The sequence below is a fragment of the Bufo bufo genome, chromosome 8 (genome assembly GCF_905171765.1).
Source record: "Bufo bufo chromosome 8, aBufBuf1.1, whole genome shotgun sequence".
In the NCBI taxonomy this organism is placed as follows: domain Eukaryota; kingdom Metazoa; phylum Chordata; class Amphibia; order Anura; family Bufonidae; genus Bufo; species Bufo bufo.
The window spans coordinates 16,904,753-16,925,147 of NC_053396.1; the positions used below are offsets into that span (position 1 = coordinate 16,904,753).

Here is a 20,395-nt window from a genome sequence, read left to right on the forward strand (position 1 = left end):
ATGAATTCACTGGTTACATGCACCATCTCAGGTTTGTGGTATCTCATTATAACCATGTTTAGTCGGGACACAGGGGAACTCGGCGGCTTGGCGTGGAGGGTCGAAATCATTATAGGCGCCATGTTGTTGTTTTTATTATTAAAAAATTCCTTTAATCCAGCATTTAATAGGTGCTATCAAATATTCTGGATTATTGGTTGGTCATGGAAATGTATATAAAATCTGTAAATTTAAAATAAAATGTTAACACAAAATCTGCTGCTCGGGTCAAGTTCCTTTAGTCTGGAAGCAGATGGTTTGGAACGTCTGGTAATCTGGCGCTTGTTTCCAGTAACAGACCAGAGGGGAGCATTGATTCGAAAATTCTTCTGATTAAAGGGGTTGTCCGGATTACAGATATTGATGGCCTATCCTCAGGATAGCTCATCATTTTCTGATCAGTGGGGGTCCGACATCCGGCACCCCCGCCGATCAGCTGTTCAGACAGCCGCACCACAGAACCTATACCGTATATGGAGCAGAAGGCCATGCGCGGGTACTGCAAAAGTGACCGGTAGCAGCGCCGCAGTGTGCCCCGAGACTGCGCCATGTGCGGAGCTTTCTGCTTCTGCTCCATATACTGTATAGTGTTGGTACCGCAGCTGCCTACGACTGCTGATCGTCGGGGGTGTCGGACCCCCACTGATCTGATATTGATGACCTATCCTGAGGAGAGACCATCAGTATCTGTAGCCCAGACAACCCCATGAAAAATATTCCACAGTTTTTAAACCAGCACCTGGATCTGAATACTTTTGTAATTGCATGTAATTAAAAATTTTGTATAGCCACTGAGTTATTCAGTAAAACGTATCTTTATAGCGCCACTTAATTTATTATTTCTCTGACCTGCTCACTGAGATGGCCGCACATGCTCAGTTTCATTCTTCAACTGCCTCCTGAGCTGTGATAGGGAGAGCAGAGACACGCCCCCTGAGCTGGGATAGGGAGAGCTGAGACATGCCCCCCTGAGCTGGGATAGGGAGAGCTGAGACACGCCCCCCTGAGCTGTGATAGGGAGAGCTGAGACACGCCCCCCCTGAGCTGTGATAGGGAGAGATGAGATACGCCCCCCTGAGCTGTGATAGGGAGAGCTGAGACACGCCCCCTGAGCTGCAGCAGAAAAGACACTCCCCTGAGCTGTCAGCTGGATCTAAACCTAGCAGAGCAATGAATGGGGAGATCTCTGGATCCATGTGAGGTACGGGGCTGGTTCTAGCTTTGTTAGAAAGAAGTAGTCCTGTACCATATGATGTCTGATTTTCATTTTTTACATTATTCATGGGGTAACCCCTTTAAGGCTAATTTCACATAAGCGTAATACAGGCACATTTTTGTGCCAAATATCCCAGCCCAAACGTGGGTCTAATGAGCCACGCTAACAGCGTCATAAGGAGCTTGCTTAGTACAAGACCTGAAGGGGTGGAGCATGACACTAAAGAGAGAATCCTTTGTCGTGCTCCGCCCCCTCAGGCCCTGCACCAAACATAACAGTGGATCACGTCTGCCCAGAAAATACCTTTAATGGCGTTTTCTGGAGAGGTCATCAATATCAGATCGGCAGGGGTCTTACTCCTGATACCCCCACCGAACTTTGCGCTGCGGCCTCCTTACAGCTCGCTAAACACTGTGCCATCCATTGTATAGTGGCCGTCCTTGGTATCACAGTTCAGCCCCATTCACTTGAATGGGACTGAGCTGCGCCTAGGCCACATGACCAATAAACATGATATTACTTGTTTAGGAAGAGGCGTCAGCGGGTGTGATGGGAGTCGGACCCCCACCGATCTGATATTGATGACCTGTCTCCTGATGAAAGACCATCAATATCAGACACTTCAATGGGGAAGCATCAGGCCACCATTTATGTGCACGTTTTCCTACTGGACAGCTGTTTCCAGTTCAGGGGTGAAATACAACAGCTCAGCCCCATTGACCCGGCTCTGCAGTACCATTCACAGCCTACGGGCAAAGGAGGCGCTGCTTTTTGTAAAAAAAAAAAAAAAAACAACATCTTTTTGATCCTATGAAAGTCAAAATGTCATGAAGTTAAAGATAAAAATAAAATCTGCTGAAGTTTCACGTTCCTTGCTGCTCAGCGCATTGCCTGGGAACGAACCCGCTGTGAGGACCGTTAATTATGGTTTACATTAATGATGTACTAATTAAGCAGATCATAAATCTGGCCTGATTCCATTCCTCCAGAGCCGCACTTGGCTGCAGACGCGGCATGTGCAGAAGCGGAAGATTTGCTAATTGGGAAACCACGCAGAGCGGCTGAGGGGAGCCATGCTGCCACGTATAAGATGATGCCTGCCGGCCGAGCACCAGATCTGCCCCGGATACTGGAGGAGGGGATACACACAGGCGGAACATGCCTGCTTAATTCCTAAAACAGTGCCCCGCCTAGCCGCAGGATGTGTGCGGTATTGCAGATCGGCCCTGTTCACATCTGTGGAATTGATCTGCAATACCAGACACAACCTATGGGCAGGCGTGGCGCTGTTTCCATGTTTTTCTAATATATATATATTCTCTATCCATTCCTCTTAGTTTTCAAGATCTCTGCTTGCTGTCACTTTTTATATATTTCCAGTGGATACAAATCCGTCCTGGTCACGTGATTGACACACAGGTGCGCGGCTCGTCTCACATGGATCTTAGCCCTTCACTAGCGTGTCCATCACGTGATCAGGATGGATTTGTATCCCCTGGAATTAAAGGGGTTTCCTGGATGTTTGATACTGATGACCTAGCCTCAGGATAGGTCATCAATAGGAGATCGGCGGGGATCCGACTGTTGGCACTGATTTCACCGGATCACCGTGGCCTCTTGGCAGCTCAATAAACACAGCGCCGTCCATTGCATAGTGGCTGTGCTCGGTATTGCAGCTAATCCCATTCGCTTGAATAGGAGCTGCGCCTAGGTCATGTGACCATTGGAAGTGATGTCACTGGCCTAGACCTAGGTGAGGGCAGTGGTCTATTCACACACCCACCCCCCGATGATCTGATATTTAAGACCTATCCTTTAAGGTGAAGGTTTCTATACTGACAGCAAGCAGAGATCTTGAAGAACTGAAACATAAAGTATATTGGGAAAATTGTAACACTTGGGGTGTGAATTGGGGGTCCCGTGTCACCCTTTTGAATGGAGCAATGGCTGAGCATGCGTGTTGAATGACATTCCATTCTAAGTCTATGGGACTGACACAGATCTCTGCTGGTCTCCTGGCTTTGAATGAAATGCTTGACCACCCCTTCATTCAAAAAGGTGTCATAAGACCCCAGTGGAGGTCCCAGCTGTCAGAACCCCACCAGTCACTTATCCAGAATAGAATACCCCTTTAATTTGCTAAAATTTGAATATCCCTTTAAATCCCCATGCAATGGCTGCAGATGCTTAGAAGGGGGATCGAACCCAGACCTCTCCCGCTGCCAGCATGGCATTGCGTAGTGTTAAACCCCGCCCAGCTGCCAGAACACGCCCACTCGTGAGGGCGTGGCCTCGCTGTGGGCGTATCGCAAGGCGGGGCGCGCCGTCCTGGTTGCTTAGCAACAGGACGCTGTATTCGGTGCCTGATTTTTGATCGCCTGACACCGGGAGCCGCAAGATGCCGCCCAAGAAGAAGAAAGGGAAAGGAAGCGCCAAGAAGGACAAACCAGTGGAGAAGCCCAAAACGGAGCCGGTGTCTGAGGAGAGCAAGGAGTACTACCAGCTGCAGATCCGGGACCTGGAGGGCCGCCTGGAGAGGTGGGTGAGCCAGCACTGCAGCTGTATAGACTGTCAGTACTAACATCCAAGAGGTTCTGCGTCAGCAGTGGCCTAATTCCAGGACACTTTAAATAAAGTTATTTGATTCAAGAACAGGACTTGCCCCGCCCATCTTAGTTAAGTTTCCCATTTTGTGCTCTTTTTTTTTTAAATAACTTTATTTATAATAAATCACTAGCCCAATGGACATACTTGGGACGTAAATGAAAAATACTTAAAGGGACAGGTTCATCTTATATGCATGCTGTGGTATATCCATGTGTAGCCAAAAATGGAGATGCTTTTTTTCCCCAGCAAGATGCGGATTTACAAATGACTTGGAGGGGGAAAAAAAAATCTATATTGTAGGAATTATGGGAGAAGGGGGTTATTTTAAAGGGGTTGTCCAGGATAAGAAAAACATGGCTGCTTTCTTCCAAAAACAGCACCTGTGCCGTTGTGCGCGGTATTGCAACTTGGCTCCATTCTCTTCAATGGAGCTCAGCCGGAACACCAGACGCAACCTGTGGAGGGGAGTGGCGCTCTTTTAGTAACACAGCAGCCATGTTTTCCTTATACCGGACAACCCCTTTAATTAGCGGTGTTCGACGCAGATTTCAGTGCGGAAATCCTTGTCAAAAGGCGGCATATGAACATGCCCTTAAAGTCAGGCTTTATGGTCGGTTCATTAAAACTAGGTATCCATGAAAAGAGGAGGAATGTTAGGACATTGGGGGTCCTACCGAGCCCGGTCCTCACCTGCTACACAACGACGGAGCGGTGGTCCAGTGCAACGCTGCATTCAAACCCTATAGGAGTGATGGAAGCAGCTGAGCTTCATAGTGCTGCATTCACTGCTTCCTCGGGGGTCTCAGCAGTCGGACCCCACCAATATAACATATGGGTTTCTGTCTGGAATACCCCTTTAATTTCTATTACTATGAGGATACATTCACACGGTGCAGGTTTTTTGCCATGAAATCACAGTTAAACCATATTTGTGCCAATTTGTGATCATGGCTGTAAAAAAATAAATGCGATTTGACTGCATTGTGTGAATAGTGGTCAGATTTGCCAAGATCTGCACGGACATGGCTCCAGCTTGTAAATTGCGCCATTTTATACACGTTCTCCATCAGATACCAAAAGAAATGGGACGAGATCTGTGCAAAGGAGAACTTCTTCCAGGCGCAGTTTGACCAGCTGTCCAGTGACAAGAAGGAGATCGTGTCCTTTCTCAAACGCACCCTGAACCAGCGCCTCGACGAAATCGCCGACCTCAACAACCAGCTGTCCGGCCTGCAGCAGGCCAAGGATGCCGAGAAGGACGCGTACGAGGTGCAGCTGGCACAGACGAGGCACGAGTTCCAGGAGACCAAGGAGAGGCTCACCTCCGAGAACATGCTGCTAGGTAAGACTGCACCCCAAGAGCTCACACTCTGTTACGCAAACGCTCAGCTATATTCGGAAGTCCCATAGCAGAGAATGCTGGGCATGCGTGGCATCCTCTCTCTTTGTGGCGGGGCCCTATTCTTGATATAGGAGCAGGTCCCAGAGGTGGAATTTATGGCATGTTTTATCAATATCCCATAAAGGTCCTGATGGGAATACCCCCTTTTTATGACTGCATTTTACTCATTTTGGGCTAAAGATAATTTTTTCAGTAGGTCTTTATTAAAATGTTCAGCCATTTTTGAGTTACAAGGGTTTAAAAATCAGTCTTTTTGCAGAGTATCACTTCTCAGTCCCATCGGCTGACCGCTCATGTGAAGCCTTATCTCTGATCTGCTGACCTCATAAACACTCACTTAAGCCGTATTCTCATCAGTTTGATAAGGGTGCCTTTACACACGGCAGATTTTGTGGCAGAAAATTCCACGACTGAAAATCCGTTCCATTCATTTGAACGGGACAGCAAGCACATGGATTTCTGCAAGCCCCATTAATGTGAATGGAACTGGTCTTCAGTTGTGGCATTTTCTGCCACAATTATTTTTTAAATTTTTTTTTTTTTAACAGCTGAATCTCAGCTCAAAAAGAGCCGCACACATATTTTTCCTCTGTGACACATCACCACATGGCCCTAGGCTTCATTGTGCCATACGAGTGACCCTAAAAATGTAAATTGGGGGGAGAAAACTGTCCTTTCTTCTAAAAGAAGAAGCAAAATAAATCCACAACCTTTTTTGTGGTTGTGCCTATTCATCTCCATGGTAACAGACTACAGGACCCTGTGTAGTCTGAGGGCTCATGCACACAAACTTTTTTTTTTTTTCCGTGTCCGCCCCGTTTTTTGTTTTTTTTTGCGTACCATATACGGAACCATTCATTTCCATGGGTTCGCAAAAAAAACGGAAGGTACTCCGTGTGCATTCCGTTTCCGTATGTCTGTATTTCCATTCAGCAAAAAAATAGAACATGTCCTATTATTGTCCGCATTACGGACAAGGATAGTACTGTTCTATCAGGGGCCAGCTGTTCCGTTCCGCAAAATACGGAATGCACACGGACGTCATCTGTATTTTTTGCGGATCCGTTTTTTGTGGACCTCAAAATACATACGATCATGTGCATGAGGCCTGATCTTGTAGTCACACATGTTTCCATAAGGCCTCTTGCACACTGAAAAAAAAAATTTCCGTTTCCTTTACGTTTTTGCGGATTCCATATGCGGAACCATTCATTTCAATAGTTCCGCCAAAAAAACAGAATGTACTCCTTAGAGCTTGTTCACATGACCGTGTCGTGTTTTGCGATCCGCAAAACACGGATGCCGCCCGTGTGCCTTCCGCAATTTGTGGAACGGAACAGGAGGCCCATTATAGAAATGCCTATTCTCGTCCGCCTCATCATTTTTGCGGGGCCACGTAACGGAGCAACAGATGCGGACAGCACACAGAGTGCTGTCCGCATCTTTTGCGGCCTCATTGAAGTGAATAGGTCCGCACACGAGCTGCAAAAAATGCGGTTCGGATGCGGACCAAAACCACGGTCGTGTGAGCGAGCCCTTATGCATTCCGTTTACGTATTTCCGTTCCGCTGAAAGATAGAACTTGTCCTATTATTGCCCGCAAATAACGATCCATGGCTCCATTCAAGTCAATGGTTCCGCAAAAAATACGGAATGCATCCGTATGTCTTCCGTATCCGTTCCGTTTTTGCGAAACCATTTATTGAAAATTTTATGCCCAGCTCAATTTTTTTATGTACTTACTGTTTAAACATTATTGTATGCTTCAGTTTCCTTTTGCGATCCGCAAAAAACGGATCACAAACGGAAACCAGACGTAAAAATGGAATGGAAGCGGAACGGAAACACTACAGAAACAAAAAAAAACTGAAACACAGACCACAAAACCATACGGTTGTGTGCAAGAGGCCCAAGTCTCATACTTTTTGCTATCCTGCCAGGGCAATTTATGTCCAAGCGCCTGTGCCAGAAACTGCTGCAGTCGCCCTGGTAAATGTGCCCCTTACCCCATTATCGTCTTCTCTGCTTTCTTCTGAATCCTTCTGGGAAAAGGAGCAGAGTTACCGTCCCTGTAAATCTGAGGGATGTCCTCAATGACCTTCTTCTGCTTCCCTTATTTCCAGCGGGCAAACTGGCCTCCTTGGAAGAGTTCAGGGTGCAGAAGGAGGAACTGATGGCCAAGTTTTCCGCGTTGGAGGAGAAGTTAAGAAAACAGGAGGAAGAGCACAAGGACACAATGTACAAACTTGAGAAGAAGGCAGTGCTGGACAAGGACAGGTCAGTGCTCTGTGAGAAGGATATGTCATAAATGTCAGATAGGTGCAGGACCCTCACCTTTCTCAAGAACGGTGCCCTGAGGAGAATGGAGAGCAAGCCGTGCATGAGAACCCACCGCTATGGGGCTTCCGAGAATAGCGGAGCACTGGCTCACCTACTTTCAGAAATCTCATGGGTGGCCATGCATATGCGGCTTGTTCTCCATTCACTGCTATGGGACTAGCTGAGTAAGTGCACTTGGCTATGTCTAGATGGGAGTACCCATTTAAGGTCTAAAAGTGGGCAAACCCTCTAAGACACTCGACGTTAGGCTAACGTTTGAGAGAGACATGGACTGTTGTATTCCCAGGTTGAAAAAGGAAATGGTGCAGAAGGTCAACACCGTGGCGGCCGAATTCCGCAAAGTATCCAACGACCAGATGGCGGAGACCACAAAGCGCGCGATCCGCGAGAACGTAGCTGTCAGTTCCCAGCTCGCCAAAATGTCTGAAAAGAGCTTAGAGCTGATCCAAGAGAACGACCAGCTGAGAGAACAGGAATCCGACCTGAGAAAACAGCTGGAGATCCTGGAGGAGAACGAGAAGGAGTTTGTGAGGAACCACCTCAGCAACCAAAAGGTAAACAGGTATAGTGATCAGGTCATTGACCTTTATAGTATACGCAAGATTTCAGGGAGTCCAACAAGTAGGACCTCCATTAATCCCAAGTAGATGGGCGAGTAGACCTCATTCTGGATACGTCATAGAAGACTTTTGTGAGGAACCCCCTTTAAAGGGTTGTCTCATCTTGGACGTTAGGGGCATATCGCTAGGGGTGCCCCCCACGTCACTTTGCGGGCTCCATTATAAGGATAGGTGGAGGCATATCCTAGTGATATGGCCCCAATGTCCAAGATGAGACAACCCCTTTAAATACACAATAAATGGACCCACATTATATAAACCTTCACAGTTAGTGGTTGTGCCCGAGTGTATTCAAAGGAACACTCCAGACAAATCACTGTTCCATTTTATGCTGACCCTGAGGGGGTGGAGCTTGACACAAAACAGCACCGCCCCTTTACAAAGATGGGTCTTCCCTTTAAAAAAAAATACTCTGCAGAAATTGTTAGTAAAGCGACCCCGTCAAGCAGAGCCTCAAAATGGAGTAACAGAAGAGATTTTCTGTCCTCTCCATGTGATAGGTGATCCGTATGCTGACGGAGAAATGTCAGCAGCAGCAGGAAATGCTGGACTTGGCTATCCAGAGGGAGCAGGACCTGGATCATCTGCACGTGGAGCATCAGTCCCTTCAAGAAGAGGCACAAGCACTCAGGTGAGGACCAGGATAGTGCATGTGTAATACGTGACGGGTGTTTTATTGCGGTAATGCATTCAAAAACAAAATATGAAGCACTAAACAAATTCTCTCAATTACCGTTTTGTGTATACAGCTTATACGCCAACGTGGGTGTCTCTATGGTTACAGACTACAAATAGACCCAAGGTGTAGTCTGATCCAGCAATCATAAGTTACAGTTTACATGCTAGTCTGTGTTTCCATGGTAACAGACTACAAACAGATCCCATGTGTAGTCTGATCCTGCAGTCATGTTTCAGCTTGTATGCCAATCTGTCTCCATGGTTACGGACTACAAATACATTCTATGAGTAGTCTGATCCTGAAATCCTATATTATAGTATATATGCCAACCTATGTGTCTCCATGGTTACAGACAAATACATTCTATGAGTAGTCTGACCCTGCAATCCTATATTACAGTATACATAACAACCTATGTGTCTCTATGGTTACAGACAAATACATTCTATGAGTAGTCTGACCCTGCAATCATATATTACAGTATATATACCAACCTATATGTCTCCATGGTTACAGACTACAAATAAACCCATGAGTAGTCTGATCCTGCAATCCTATATTAGGTTGTTATATATACTTTGAAATATGATTGCAGGGTCAGACTACTCATAGAATTTGTCTGTAACCATGGAGACACATAGGTTGGCATATATACTATATGTGTCTCCATGGTTACAGACAAATTCTATGAGTAGTCTGACCCTGCAATCATATTTTAAAGTATATATACCAACCTATGTGTCTACATGGTTATAGACTACAAATAAACCCTGTGTAGTCTGAGCCTGCTGTTGTGTTACAGCTCATATTCCAGTGTCTCCATGGTTACAGACTACAAATGGACCCTCTGTGTAGTCTGATCCTGCCCCTTTCATCTAACCTACAAGACAGCAGAAGGGTGGGGAGTGAATTATAGTCATTACCCGCTTGTAGTTCACAACAATTAGGGAGCCACAGGTTGCAGACTGGTCACACGGACCTCAAAGAGGCGTTCTGCACCAAGAAGCAGATAGTCATATTACATGGCTGACTGGTAACAGGACATGCCTTTCTTCTAGGCAGAGGATGACATCCCTGGAGGAAGAGGTGCAAAGACTGATGGAGGGGAGAGACAATGCCAACAAGCAGCTAGAAGAGGAGGTGAAGAAGAGGCAATCAGTGGAGAAAGTCCTAAGTCAGGCGGCCTCTTCTCTGAAGGACATGCTCATGGTATGAGACCCCACCTTTTACAATTCAAAGGGTCAAACATTTCTTGAAGAAGCAACAGAAGGCTGGAGTCACACAGTGTGATGGTCGGGTGGTTAGGAATTCGTAACCTCCCCTCCGGGTGCCGAGACCCCCGACGATTACTAGAATTAAGGTCATGTGGCTGAGCATGGAACTGCTTTGGCTCAGATAAGGCAGGGATGGCGGTGTATGGGCCATAGAGCTCTTCTGCCCCTTTGTTCTCGCAGTCACAGGGTCTTGGCATCCAAACCCCAACTGATCAACACTGACATGTCCACCACAGTGACCCTTTACCAGTGGGAGAACAAGACCAGGAAAATTAGATTTTCCAGGGCTGCTCCCCGACCCCATCAACAGAAACGTCAACTCATAGAGCAAAGGAGCCGTGTGATGGCCACCAGATATTACAGGGGCTGAGGACGTTTGCTGGGACTTTTATACTGCTGGCCAATCATTACTCCTGGCACCCCACCGCTCAGCCGAGTGAGAGGACGAGCACCGTATCCCCTACTTTGTTTACCAGGCAGAGCTTGGTCCATTTTGTAGTAGATGTGCCTGGTATTACAGCTCAGTCTCATCCACTTGGGACCCCCTTCTACTACAAGTCAGAGCTCTGGGGGATTCAGGGCGACCATGTGTTAGACAGTTTCCCATTCATATTAAAAAGTGTAACTAAACTTTTAAATAATGTTTATAAAAACCTACTGTAAGTGTCCTAAAAATTATTTTTTTTCGAATATACTTTATTTTGTTCTCCGATCCGTACTCCCGTACACTACTGTGGGGTTACGGCTTCCCCTGTGGCCACGCTGAGCGCTGTACAGCCAGGAGCTCCATAGCACATCGCTGCTCCTGTCTGTACCAGCGGTGAACTCCTACAGCCTGGCATAGATGTGCCATGCTGAGCACCTGCCCTGCGACCACCCGTTCTGCTCTGCTAAAGCCCTGTGTGGTGCACGGTCTAGCAGAGTCGAGTGAGCACAGGAGCTCAGCATAGTACATCACTCGCTGCCTGTGCCCGCTCTGCTAAAGCCTGGCATGGCACATCTATGCCAGGCTGTAGGACAGCACCGCTGGTACAGACAGGAGCAGCGATGTGCTATGGAATATGGACCTCTTGCCTCTACAGCGCACAGCGCACCCACAAATAACGGTGTACAGGGGTATGGATTGATATTCATCTATATCACATGGGGAAAAAAATATATAAAATACATTATATTAGGGATTTTTTTATTTCTTTTTAGGGCATTTACTGAAGGTTTTAATAAACTTTATTTATAAAGGTAGGTACCAAGAACAATTCCACCCCCTTCCCCTTTGTGAACAACTACTCCCAGTATCCACATCCCTTTACAGGAGAAGTCCAGTGGTGAGGACGGTGATGAACACATCAAATCCCTAGCAAAACGGAACCAGACGCTGCACAGTCTCCTGGTACTACTGGACAGTGCGGCCTCCCTGGGTCTGGGACCTGCCTTACACGAATTCCAGAGCCAAGACACTCACTACGTGAAGCAATATATGCCCCCCAAGAGGTACATGAAGATTAATTAGTTCTAAAAGCTTATGCTTTACTTCAGGCTACTACAGCTGGCGAAACATATAAAGGGGTATTCCCATCTGATTAAGCAATGCCCCGTTCACCGTTCTGCAGTTCCCCTGCATAGCGGGCGGCCGGTAGAGATGAGCGAACTTCATATTTTGAAATTCGTTCACGCTTCGTTGAGTGGTAAAAGGTGAATTGCGTTATGGATTCCGTTACCACGGACCATAAGGCAATTCTATGACGGAATGCCATGGTAATAAAGGGATGGGATATCACGTTATGACTTGGGAATATCTCTTTAATATGGCACTTAAAGGGGTGTTATAAAGTTATAGGTGTTTTCTGAGACTTTTATACTGATGATCTTTCCTCTGGATCGGTCATCAGTATCTGATTAATGGGGTCCTCCACCGATCAGCTGTTTGAAAAGGCACCGGCCTTCTCACAGCTTAGCCTAGGCCATGTGCCGTCACGTTCATCGGTCACGTGGCCTCGGCGCAGCTCAGCCCCATTGAATTGAATACCAAGAATGACGGCGCTGTGCTTAGGCTACTTTCACACTTGCTTTGTTCATTCCGGTATTCTGATCCGGCAGAGGATCTCAATAACGGAATAAAAAAACGGATCCGTTTTGATTTTGCACATCAGGATGCATCCGTTCCGTTAGGATGTGGTTGTTTGAAATCAAAACTGAAAAAAAAAAACCTCTAAAACGGTTCTGTCACTATTGATTTACATTGTTTTCAGTGCCGAATCCATTTTTTATCCCGTTTTTATGACCGGAAACAAAACCACAGCTTGCAGTGGTTTTGTGTCCGGTCACAAAACAGAATGGTACCGGGACGGAAGACATCCTGAACGGATCTCTTTCCATTTAGAATGCATGGGGACTAAACTGAAACGCAAATGTGAAAGAAGCCTTAGGAAGCTGAGAGAAGACTGCGGCACTACTGCCTTCTCAAACAGCTGATTGGCGGGGGGGCCCAGATTTCGGACCCCTACTGATCAGATACTGATGACCTATCCAGAGGATAAGTCATCAGTATAAAAGTCTTGGAAAACCCATTTAAAGGGCATTTCCACCATAAGCAATGAAGGCAAGATATACCATAGCCTGACTGGTGGTGGGTTTGACCTCAACACCTAGCATAATGGGGTCACACTAGACTGATTTTTTTTATGGCTTTGGAGGTGTGTAAGATTTGTATTAACCCTCAACTCAATGTACAGTATCACAGATAATATAAGTCACATTGGTGTGAGTTCCTCCCTAGGCAGACCATGTCCCCTACCTTAAAGGGCCCTGGTGTTATCCCTCACTATCGGATGGGAGATCTGGGACTGGTGCCCAGACAAGATGTCTCCAGTGCCATACTCGGCAAGATCGGGATGCTGTCCAGAACCACAAAGCTTGGTCCGCTCCAAGCCAACCCTGCCCTAGCCAAGGTAAGTCACCACTACTGAGTCAAGGATGTCTTTGCCCTCTGTATTCATCTATGAGATGTGGACTCTACACTTCCTCTGTCTCCTTTCAGGACCTGCTGACACTAAGCCAAGATGGAAAGCTCCCGAAACCAAAAGCGTTACCAGGAATCTCCTCGACATCGACCGGCAGTGCGCTTCTGATGGCTAAATGACAATAAGTGACATCTAAATGCATGAGAGTCGATGCGAGCTGAAAAGCTCCATGATTATAATAAAGACTAATGGATGAAGCCTTTCACGTAGTTACGCCACCTTCCCACAGGAGCCATTAACAGATCATGTGACCAGCGTGCAACTGTAGACATGCAGCTTCTTTTCTCCTTAGGAAGTGCTGTATCTGTCACATGAGGGGTATAGGCATCCTAATGATGCGTAGCCCTAACCGGACATCGGCAATAACCAATGCCAAATATCCCTTTAAAAGGGCGGTGCATGACACCGGGATTCAGAGAACACTAGAGAGAGAATGCGTCATGCTCCGCCGCCTCAGACATAACATTGTGTTTTACCCGGGGTCTTTCTTTAAAGGCTCTGGACACCTTTGGGGCAATTTTTCTATGATTACATTTTAACAAATTTTGGGCTAAAACCAATTTTTTTGCAATTGGTCTTTTTAACAGTTTTTGTGCTACAGGGGTTAAATTTCAGTCTATTTGCAAACTGTCACTTTCTGCCCTATCTGTCGCGGTGACAAGTCATCGTGTAGACCTAGCATAAAACCAGAGCAAAATGCTTCAGTTTTGTCACTATGCATTCTGAATGGAGAAAATGCCATTCAGGATGCATCAGTTCCGGTTTGTTCAGTTTTGTGTCCGGTCTGCAAAAGAGGACAAACTGGATCCGGTACCAAAAACAATGTCAGTCAATGGTGCAGGATCCCTTTTTTTTCCAGATTCAATATCATTGACTTACATTGTTTATTTGTGCCAGATACGGGTTTGTTCCGTTTCGATTTAATACAACCGCATCCTAACGGAACAGATGCATCCTGGCGCATTAAATCAAACAGAACCGTTTTGCTGCGGTTATGAGATCCTCTGCCGGATTTCGAAACCGGAATACAAAACCGCAGATGTGAAAGTAGCCTTAAGTCTCATCACATGTGTAGCTCTTATCTCCGATTTCCTGACCTCACTGTAGCTAAATTGTTATGAGACTGATAAGAATATGGCTTAAATGACTGTTTATGAGGTCAGGAGTAGAGATGAGCGAATTTCAGGTTATGAAATTCGTTCACGCTTCGTTTACTGGTAAAAGGTGAATTGCATATGGATTCTGTTACCACGGACCATAACGGAATGCCTTTAGAGGCATTCCGTCATAATAGAAGTCTATGGGCTGCAAAACGGATCCGTCCTGTTTCCATTATGCAGGGGAGGACGGATCAGTTTTGCAGCCCATAGACTTCTATTGTGATGGAATGAATATCGGAATGCCTCTAAAGGCATTCCGTTATAGAATTGCGTTATGGTCCGTGGTAACAGAATCCATAACGCAAATTCACCTTTTACCAGTAAACGAATTTAAAAATATGAAATTCGCTCATCTCTAGTCAGATCAGATAGAGAGGTAAATGGGACTCAGAAATTTAACCCATGTATCACTAAAATGGCTGAAGTTTTTTTTTTTTTATAAAGACCAATTGTAAAAATGATTTTTTTTTTTTGCCCAAAATGAGTAGAATGCAATGATAAAAAAATAAAATTGCCCTTGAAGGTGTACATATCCTTTACCCATTTGATCAACTATTCCTAGTAGCTGCACCTTACACATGAGGGGTACAGGTATGTTGTCAATGAGGTGTAGCCCTAACCTGACATTAGCAATGAACCAAAGGAAGACAATACATCTGTCAATCAAATGGTTTGTATAGATTTAAAATTCACATTTATTCGGAAACTGAAAACTGTGATTACTTTACCAATCACAAAGTTAAAGAAACAATCCGGGGAACACTATTATACTGGCTTATGCCTGGTACAGGGCCTAAAGGGGTTGTTTAAGTTTTCAATATGGATGGCTTACCCTCCATCAATATCTGATCGGCGGTGGTCTGACACCCCCCACCCACCAGCTGTTCTGAAGTTGCTCCAGTGTCGGAAGTTGTGCAGTGGACGGAGCTGGTCACTGCAGCCCTGCTCCCATGGAAGTGAAGGTGCGGGGTGTCCGATCTGATATTGATGGCCTGTCCTGAGGATAGGCCATCAATATAAAATACCCATTACCTAGAGTGACAGTCTGCAAACAGACTGAAATTTAACCCATGTATCACAAAAACTGCTGAAAATTTGTAATAAAGACCAAATGCAAAAATGATTTTTAGCACAAAATAAGTAGAATGCAATAATAAAAAATGCCCTTGAAGGTGTTCATGGCTTTTGCCCATTTGATCTACTATTCGTAGTATCTGCACCTTCCATTATGAACACACAAGGCGTGATAGCGCTCATATATATTGTAGGAATCTGTACTCGCAGTGGTGTCGGAAATGACAGATTGCGGGTTTCAAAGTCCAAACCGTCCTTTTTCGTCACTTCAGCATAACAGATTAGCATCCAAGTTATGGCGTCACTTGATGAGGTGAAGTTACGGCATAACATAACGCAAAAATAAATACCTGCCGGTCTGGGTCTCGCCTATAGAGTCCTGTTCACACCAGGGTAGATCAGGCTTCACTCAGCCAGTCACCAAGCTCCAACCACACAGTTCAGATCTCCAGGCGTCATTCCCCCAGACTGGCATTCTTAGGTCTGCTTTATTCCCCAGTGATGATCCCAGTAGGCCTCACCTGGGATCACCTCGGGCTAGGGGAAAAACCTGTGATGGAGGGGTGTGGACTGGGAAATCCCTCGGCCAGTCCTATCTTACCAAGCTGAGGTATTATATATTACAAAAACGGATTAAGATACACGTTAAAGGGGTTTTTCCAGCTTTATGCATTGAAGCCATACCAGTGATATGGTAGATGCTATCAATATCTGATTGGTGGAGGTACAGTTATCAATATATATCACAGGAACACTCCTAGAAGTTGGTATGTGAGTTTGGACAACTTGTCCTCCTGCCCTGTCTAGTAGTGAAGATTACACTAGAGATCCAACCAAAATGACCGTGGTCCTAGACCTTAGCCGGCTTCTCCTCCGCTGTCTATGAATTGGATATTCTAGAGGGTAACTCCCATCATGCTCTGTTTTCCACTGGCACAGGACTAGCAGCCCGAGTCCGTTTTTGGATGTGTCCAAGTAACAAGTCTAGACCTTTCTCCAGAACTGGGCTCAGCGCCTCCTGCTCGCTCTTGGTAAAGCGTCCAAGCACATATGCGGTCACTGAAGACTTGTCACCCGGACGTCCGATACCAATCAACAGTCTGGTCATCGTCTGCCAAGGAGAAAAAAATATATAATAGTCTTCATTACAGAAGCCTTGTGTGGCCATGCTTGAAGGGACTGAGGGTGGGAGGCATCTGCTGTAGAACTTACATCTGATTTCAGGTGGTCAATGCAGGAACGGACCCCGTTGTGGCCCCTAGAAAATACAGAGAACGGCTGGGGTCGGAATGTTATCACATCGCTAGGTTGCAGTTGGGATTATTTTTCAAGCTACACTGCAGTCCATGACCACTATATCACAGGGCAGAGATCCACCATTTACATACAAATGAGTCAATGATATAAAAGTGACAGTTCTAAAAATGATAATACATTTCTCTCCAGCTCTTTTAAAGAGGTTGTCTGAGATTTTGATATTGATGGTATTGATCAGGATAGGTCATCGGTGGGGGTCCGACACCCGGTACCCCTGCTGATCAGCTGTTTGAAGAGGCTGCGGTGCTTCAGTGAGCGCTGCAGCCTCCCTTTCAGCTTACCAAGAACAGCGCTGTCCAGTGTATAGTGGCTGGTCTTGGTATTGCAGCCCAGGCCCATTCACTTGAATGGGACTGAGCTGCACATAGGCCATGACCAATAAACATGGTGTCATAGTGCTCACCGGATGTATTGGCGCTGAAGCATTAAGATTTTCCTTCACTGGAACTAAAGAGCGCAACGAGTGTCTGGAGTCGGACCCCCACCGAGGATAGGTCATCAATATCAAAATCTCAGACAACCCCTTTAAGAAAAAACCCACAGGTATATATAAGAATGGCACAGAAGAATGAGAGAAACCCTGAGCTTGAGGGTTCGCATTCAGTATTTTCATGTAAAAAGCTGCCTGGATTTATAGAAAGCCTGTGAGTCCTGCTGGCCCCGCCCATGAATCTGTCAATCACACCTTCTGGGAGGGGCATGCAGGACTCACAGGCTCTCTCTATAAATCCTGGCAGCTTTTTATATAAAAACTACTGCATGAAATTTAAAATAAAAAATAATAGAAAATACGACCCTGAGCTCAGAGTCTCGTCCTTTATCCAATGCCGTCTTCAGACCTGATAGATTCAATTTAAAGTTGTCAGATGATCGTTGAGCTAGTCACCTCGCGCTGCCTCCAAGCTTCAGGGTCACCTTCCCTAGAGGTTTGTCCAGCTCGTCATGTAATAGATAGATATTCTCAGGGCTCAGGTGGAACTTTCCAGCTGAATAAGAAAAGCAATAATAATTTGTATATTGAGAGACAGGATAATTCTTATATATAACCAAACATGAAGGAATTATTGGGAATCTAGAGCAGAAACTGTCTGACAGCAGAAATGGAAACCCACCTGGTGGACACAAGCCATCCTTGTATTAAATGGACAGACGGACTTTCATCTGAATGGCTGCCATGTCCCCTGCAGCAGGCAATGCAGAAGACATTTTTGGCTGGCTGTGGTTTCCTATAGTAAAATGCTCTGTCTGCTAGAACTGTGGCGATCAGGAGGCTTCCATGTGAAAGGTGATAAGTCGACCCTTTCAAGAAGTGTGGGAATGAGCAGTTGGGAAATATTTGCAGAAAAAGTGGGATAAAACTTCGTGGTAACCTACACCTTTCTTGGCAAATTCAAAGAAGTATTCCAGTTGCAAAAATATGCCCGATCCAAAGGCTAGTCATAGCACATAAAAGAGCTGCCTGCTGCGGGCCGACTCTGTTATGGGGGACAGCGCTGCGGGCCGACTCTGTTAGGGGGGACAGCGCTGCGGGCCGACTCTGTTAGGGGGGACAGCGCTGCGGGCCGACTCTGTTAGGGGGGACAGCGCTGCGGGCCGACCCTGTTAGGGGGGACAGCGCTGCGGGCCGACCCTGTTAGGGGGGACAGCGCTGCGGGCCGACCCTGTTAGGGGGGACAGCGCTGTGGGCCGACTCTGTTAGGGGGGACAGCGCTGCGGGCCGACTCTGTTAGGGGGACACTGTTCCGGGCTGGATCTTTTATAGGGGTACTGTGGCTCTGCTATGGGGGCATGGTTACAGGCTGAATCTGCTATAAGGACTGGGGCAAGCTGGATCTGCTATGGGCTACTGCTGCAGGCTGGATCAGTTATAGAGAGTCAGACACTGTTGCAGAAGGTTCTACTATGCTGACACTGCTGAAGGCTGGCTCTGTTATGGTGACACTGTTGTATACATATATGACCTACTCCGGACTCGTCCTTCTCACCTGCATTAGCCACACTCGTCCCATTAACATTCATAAACTGCCGGGGTTTTATCAAAATTAGATGAACGCCGTCCAGCTGGGTGGTGATGAGATCTGCTCCTGTCCGTCTTCCACTGGTCAGCGACATTCAGCCTTCGTGCCAGACGGTTAATGGCAGTCATGCCCACACTGTGTCTAGTGCCAGACATGCCATGATTGCCCAGTCCAACCACCTAGACATGGAAGGCAGCATAAGATATTGGTTATTTGCCATATCTAGTCAATTTTACTCTGTCACTTCCAGAATTTTAAGGGGCTTGTCTAGAATGGGGGGCATTCCAATCAGTACAGGCAAGAGCACTGCCCCCTCACGTCAAAGCGGGACATGAGGGTATGTATCTATACCCTGGTCAGTATGAGACACTGAGCAAGGGCACAGATGGAGGTCAGCGTATACTTTGCATTACTTCAACATATGGACAGCCCAATATGGCGACTACCGGTCATTCACAGACGCCATTTTTAAAAATCACTTTTATACATATGTTACATGGGACTTTGTAAACACATGTGTGATACAGAATCATACGTGTGTTGCCTAGTAACAGATTACAGGCACCTCCAGAAAGCCAGCTGTTCTGAAACTACAAGTCCCAGAATGCTCCATTCACTTCTAAGGAAGTTAGGGCACATGCACACGACCGTATGTATTTTGGGGTCCGCAATACACGGATCCGTAAAAAAACTAACAAAAAAAAACTAACGGTAACAACAGAGTGGCGTCCATGTTACATCCGTTTTCTGCGGATGCACTGTAACAATGCCTGTCCTTTTCCGCAAAATGGACAAGAATAGGACATGTATTTTTTGGCGGAATGTACTTGCGGATATACGGATACGGAATACAAAGGGAGTCATTTCCGTTTTTTTGTGGCCCCATGGAAGTGAATGGTTCCGCATTCACGGACACAAAATACGTCTGTGTGCATGAGTCCTTAGACGAGCCGAGCATGTTTTCATGCTGGGAGTTGTAGTTTCACAGCAGCTGGAGTGCTGAAGGTTGCAGACCCCCTTGATTACACAGGGGACACCTTCCCATACCAATATGGCTGAGACATTTGGGCACTGCAGGACACACTGTGAAAAACGAATTCATTCACCATGAAGCGCTGCTCCCTACTGGGACCTCCAATGGCTGCCTGACTCATGCACCGACCCAAGCGGAGACAGCACACAGCTCTCATTGCCGGCAGCATGGTCCTCCACCAACATGGCAGATATATCCCGATGACTTCCGGGTCATGTGACTGTCAGTAGCTGATGACGCTCCCTCACGTGATCCCATCAATACAACACTATAGAGAAGAAGAGTGTAATTTAGAGTGCGGAGAAAACATCGTAGCGTTGAGTTAGAGGGGAGAGAGACCCCTGCTGGCTGGAAGTGGAACTGCACCTACAATATCTGATTAGAATATGCATGCTCAACCATACTCCATTAAAACAGGTGACACTGGACCCCCATTCTGGTGATCAGTGAGTATCCCAATAGTCAAACCCCCATCAATCCAGCAGTTATACTTATCCAGTTGGTAGGGGATAATTTCTTACACATTAGAATATTCCTGGGGGTTGTCCAGGATAATTTTTAAAGGTGTAACATTAGGGAATGTGATAAAAGTAAAT

The 20,395-nt window shown here is 46.3% G+C and overlaps 2 protein-coding genes across 2 annotated transcripts; one reads left to right on the forward strand and one right to left on the reverse strand.

The window, feature by feature from the left end:
- The first annotated feature begins 3,504 nt into the window (after positions 1–3,504).
- On the forward strand, positions 3,505–13,821 carry CFAP157 (cilia and flagella associated protein 157). The gene is made up of 9 exons (XM_040404820.1): positions 3,505–3,793; positions 4,933–5,204; positions 7,388–7,541; positions 7,891–8,158; positions 8,725–8,855; positions 9,962–10,112; positions 11,490–11,668; positions 12,954–13,125; positions 13,215–13,821. The coding sequence occupies exons 1-9, from the start codon at positions 3,654–3,656 to the stop codon at positions 13,314–13,316; spliced, it is 1,569 nt and encodes a 522-aa protein (XP_040260754.1). The 5' UTR covers positions 3,505–3,653; the 3' UTR covers positions 13,317–13,821.
- An 832-nt stretch (positions 13,822–14,653) lies between these two features.
- On the reverse strand, positions 14,654–20,017 carry PTRH1 (peptidyl-tRNA hydrolase 1 homolog). Its single transcript, XM_040404831.1, is given in 7 exon segments — positions 14,654–14,776; positions 14,898–16,542; positions 16,644–16,689; positions 17,635–17,734; positions 18,734–18,834; positions 18,836–18,945; positions 19,873–20,017. Coding segments are annotated over 6 exon segments (651 nt in total). The 5' UTR covers positions 19,969–20,017; the 3' UTR covers positions 14,654–14,776; positions 14,898–16,344.
- Positions 20,018–20,395: the final 378 nt, after the last annotated feature.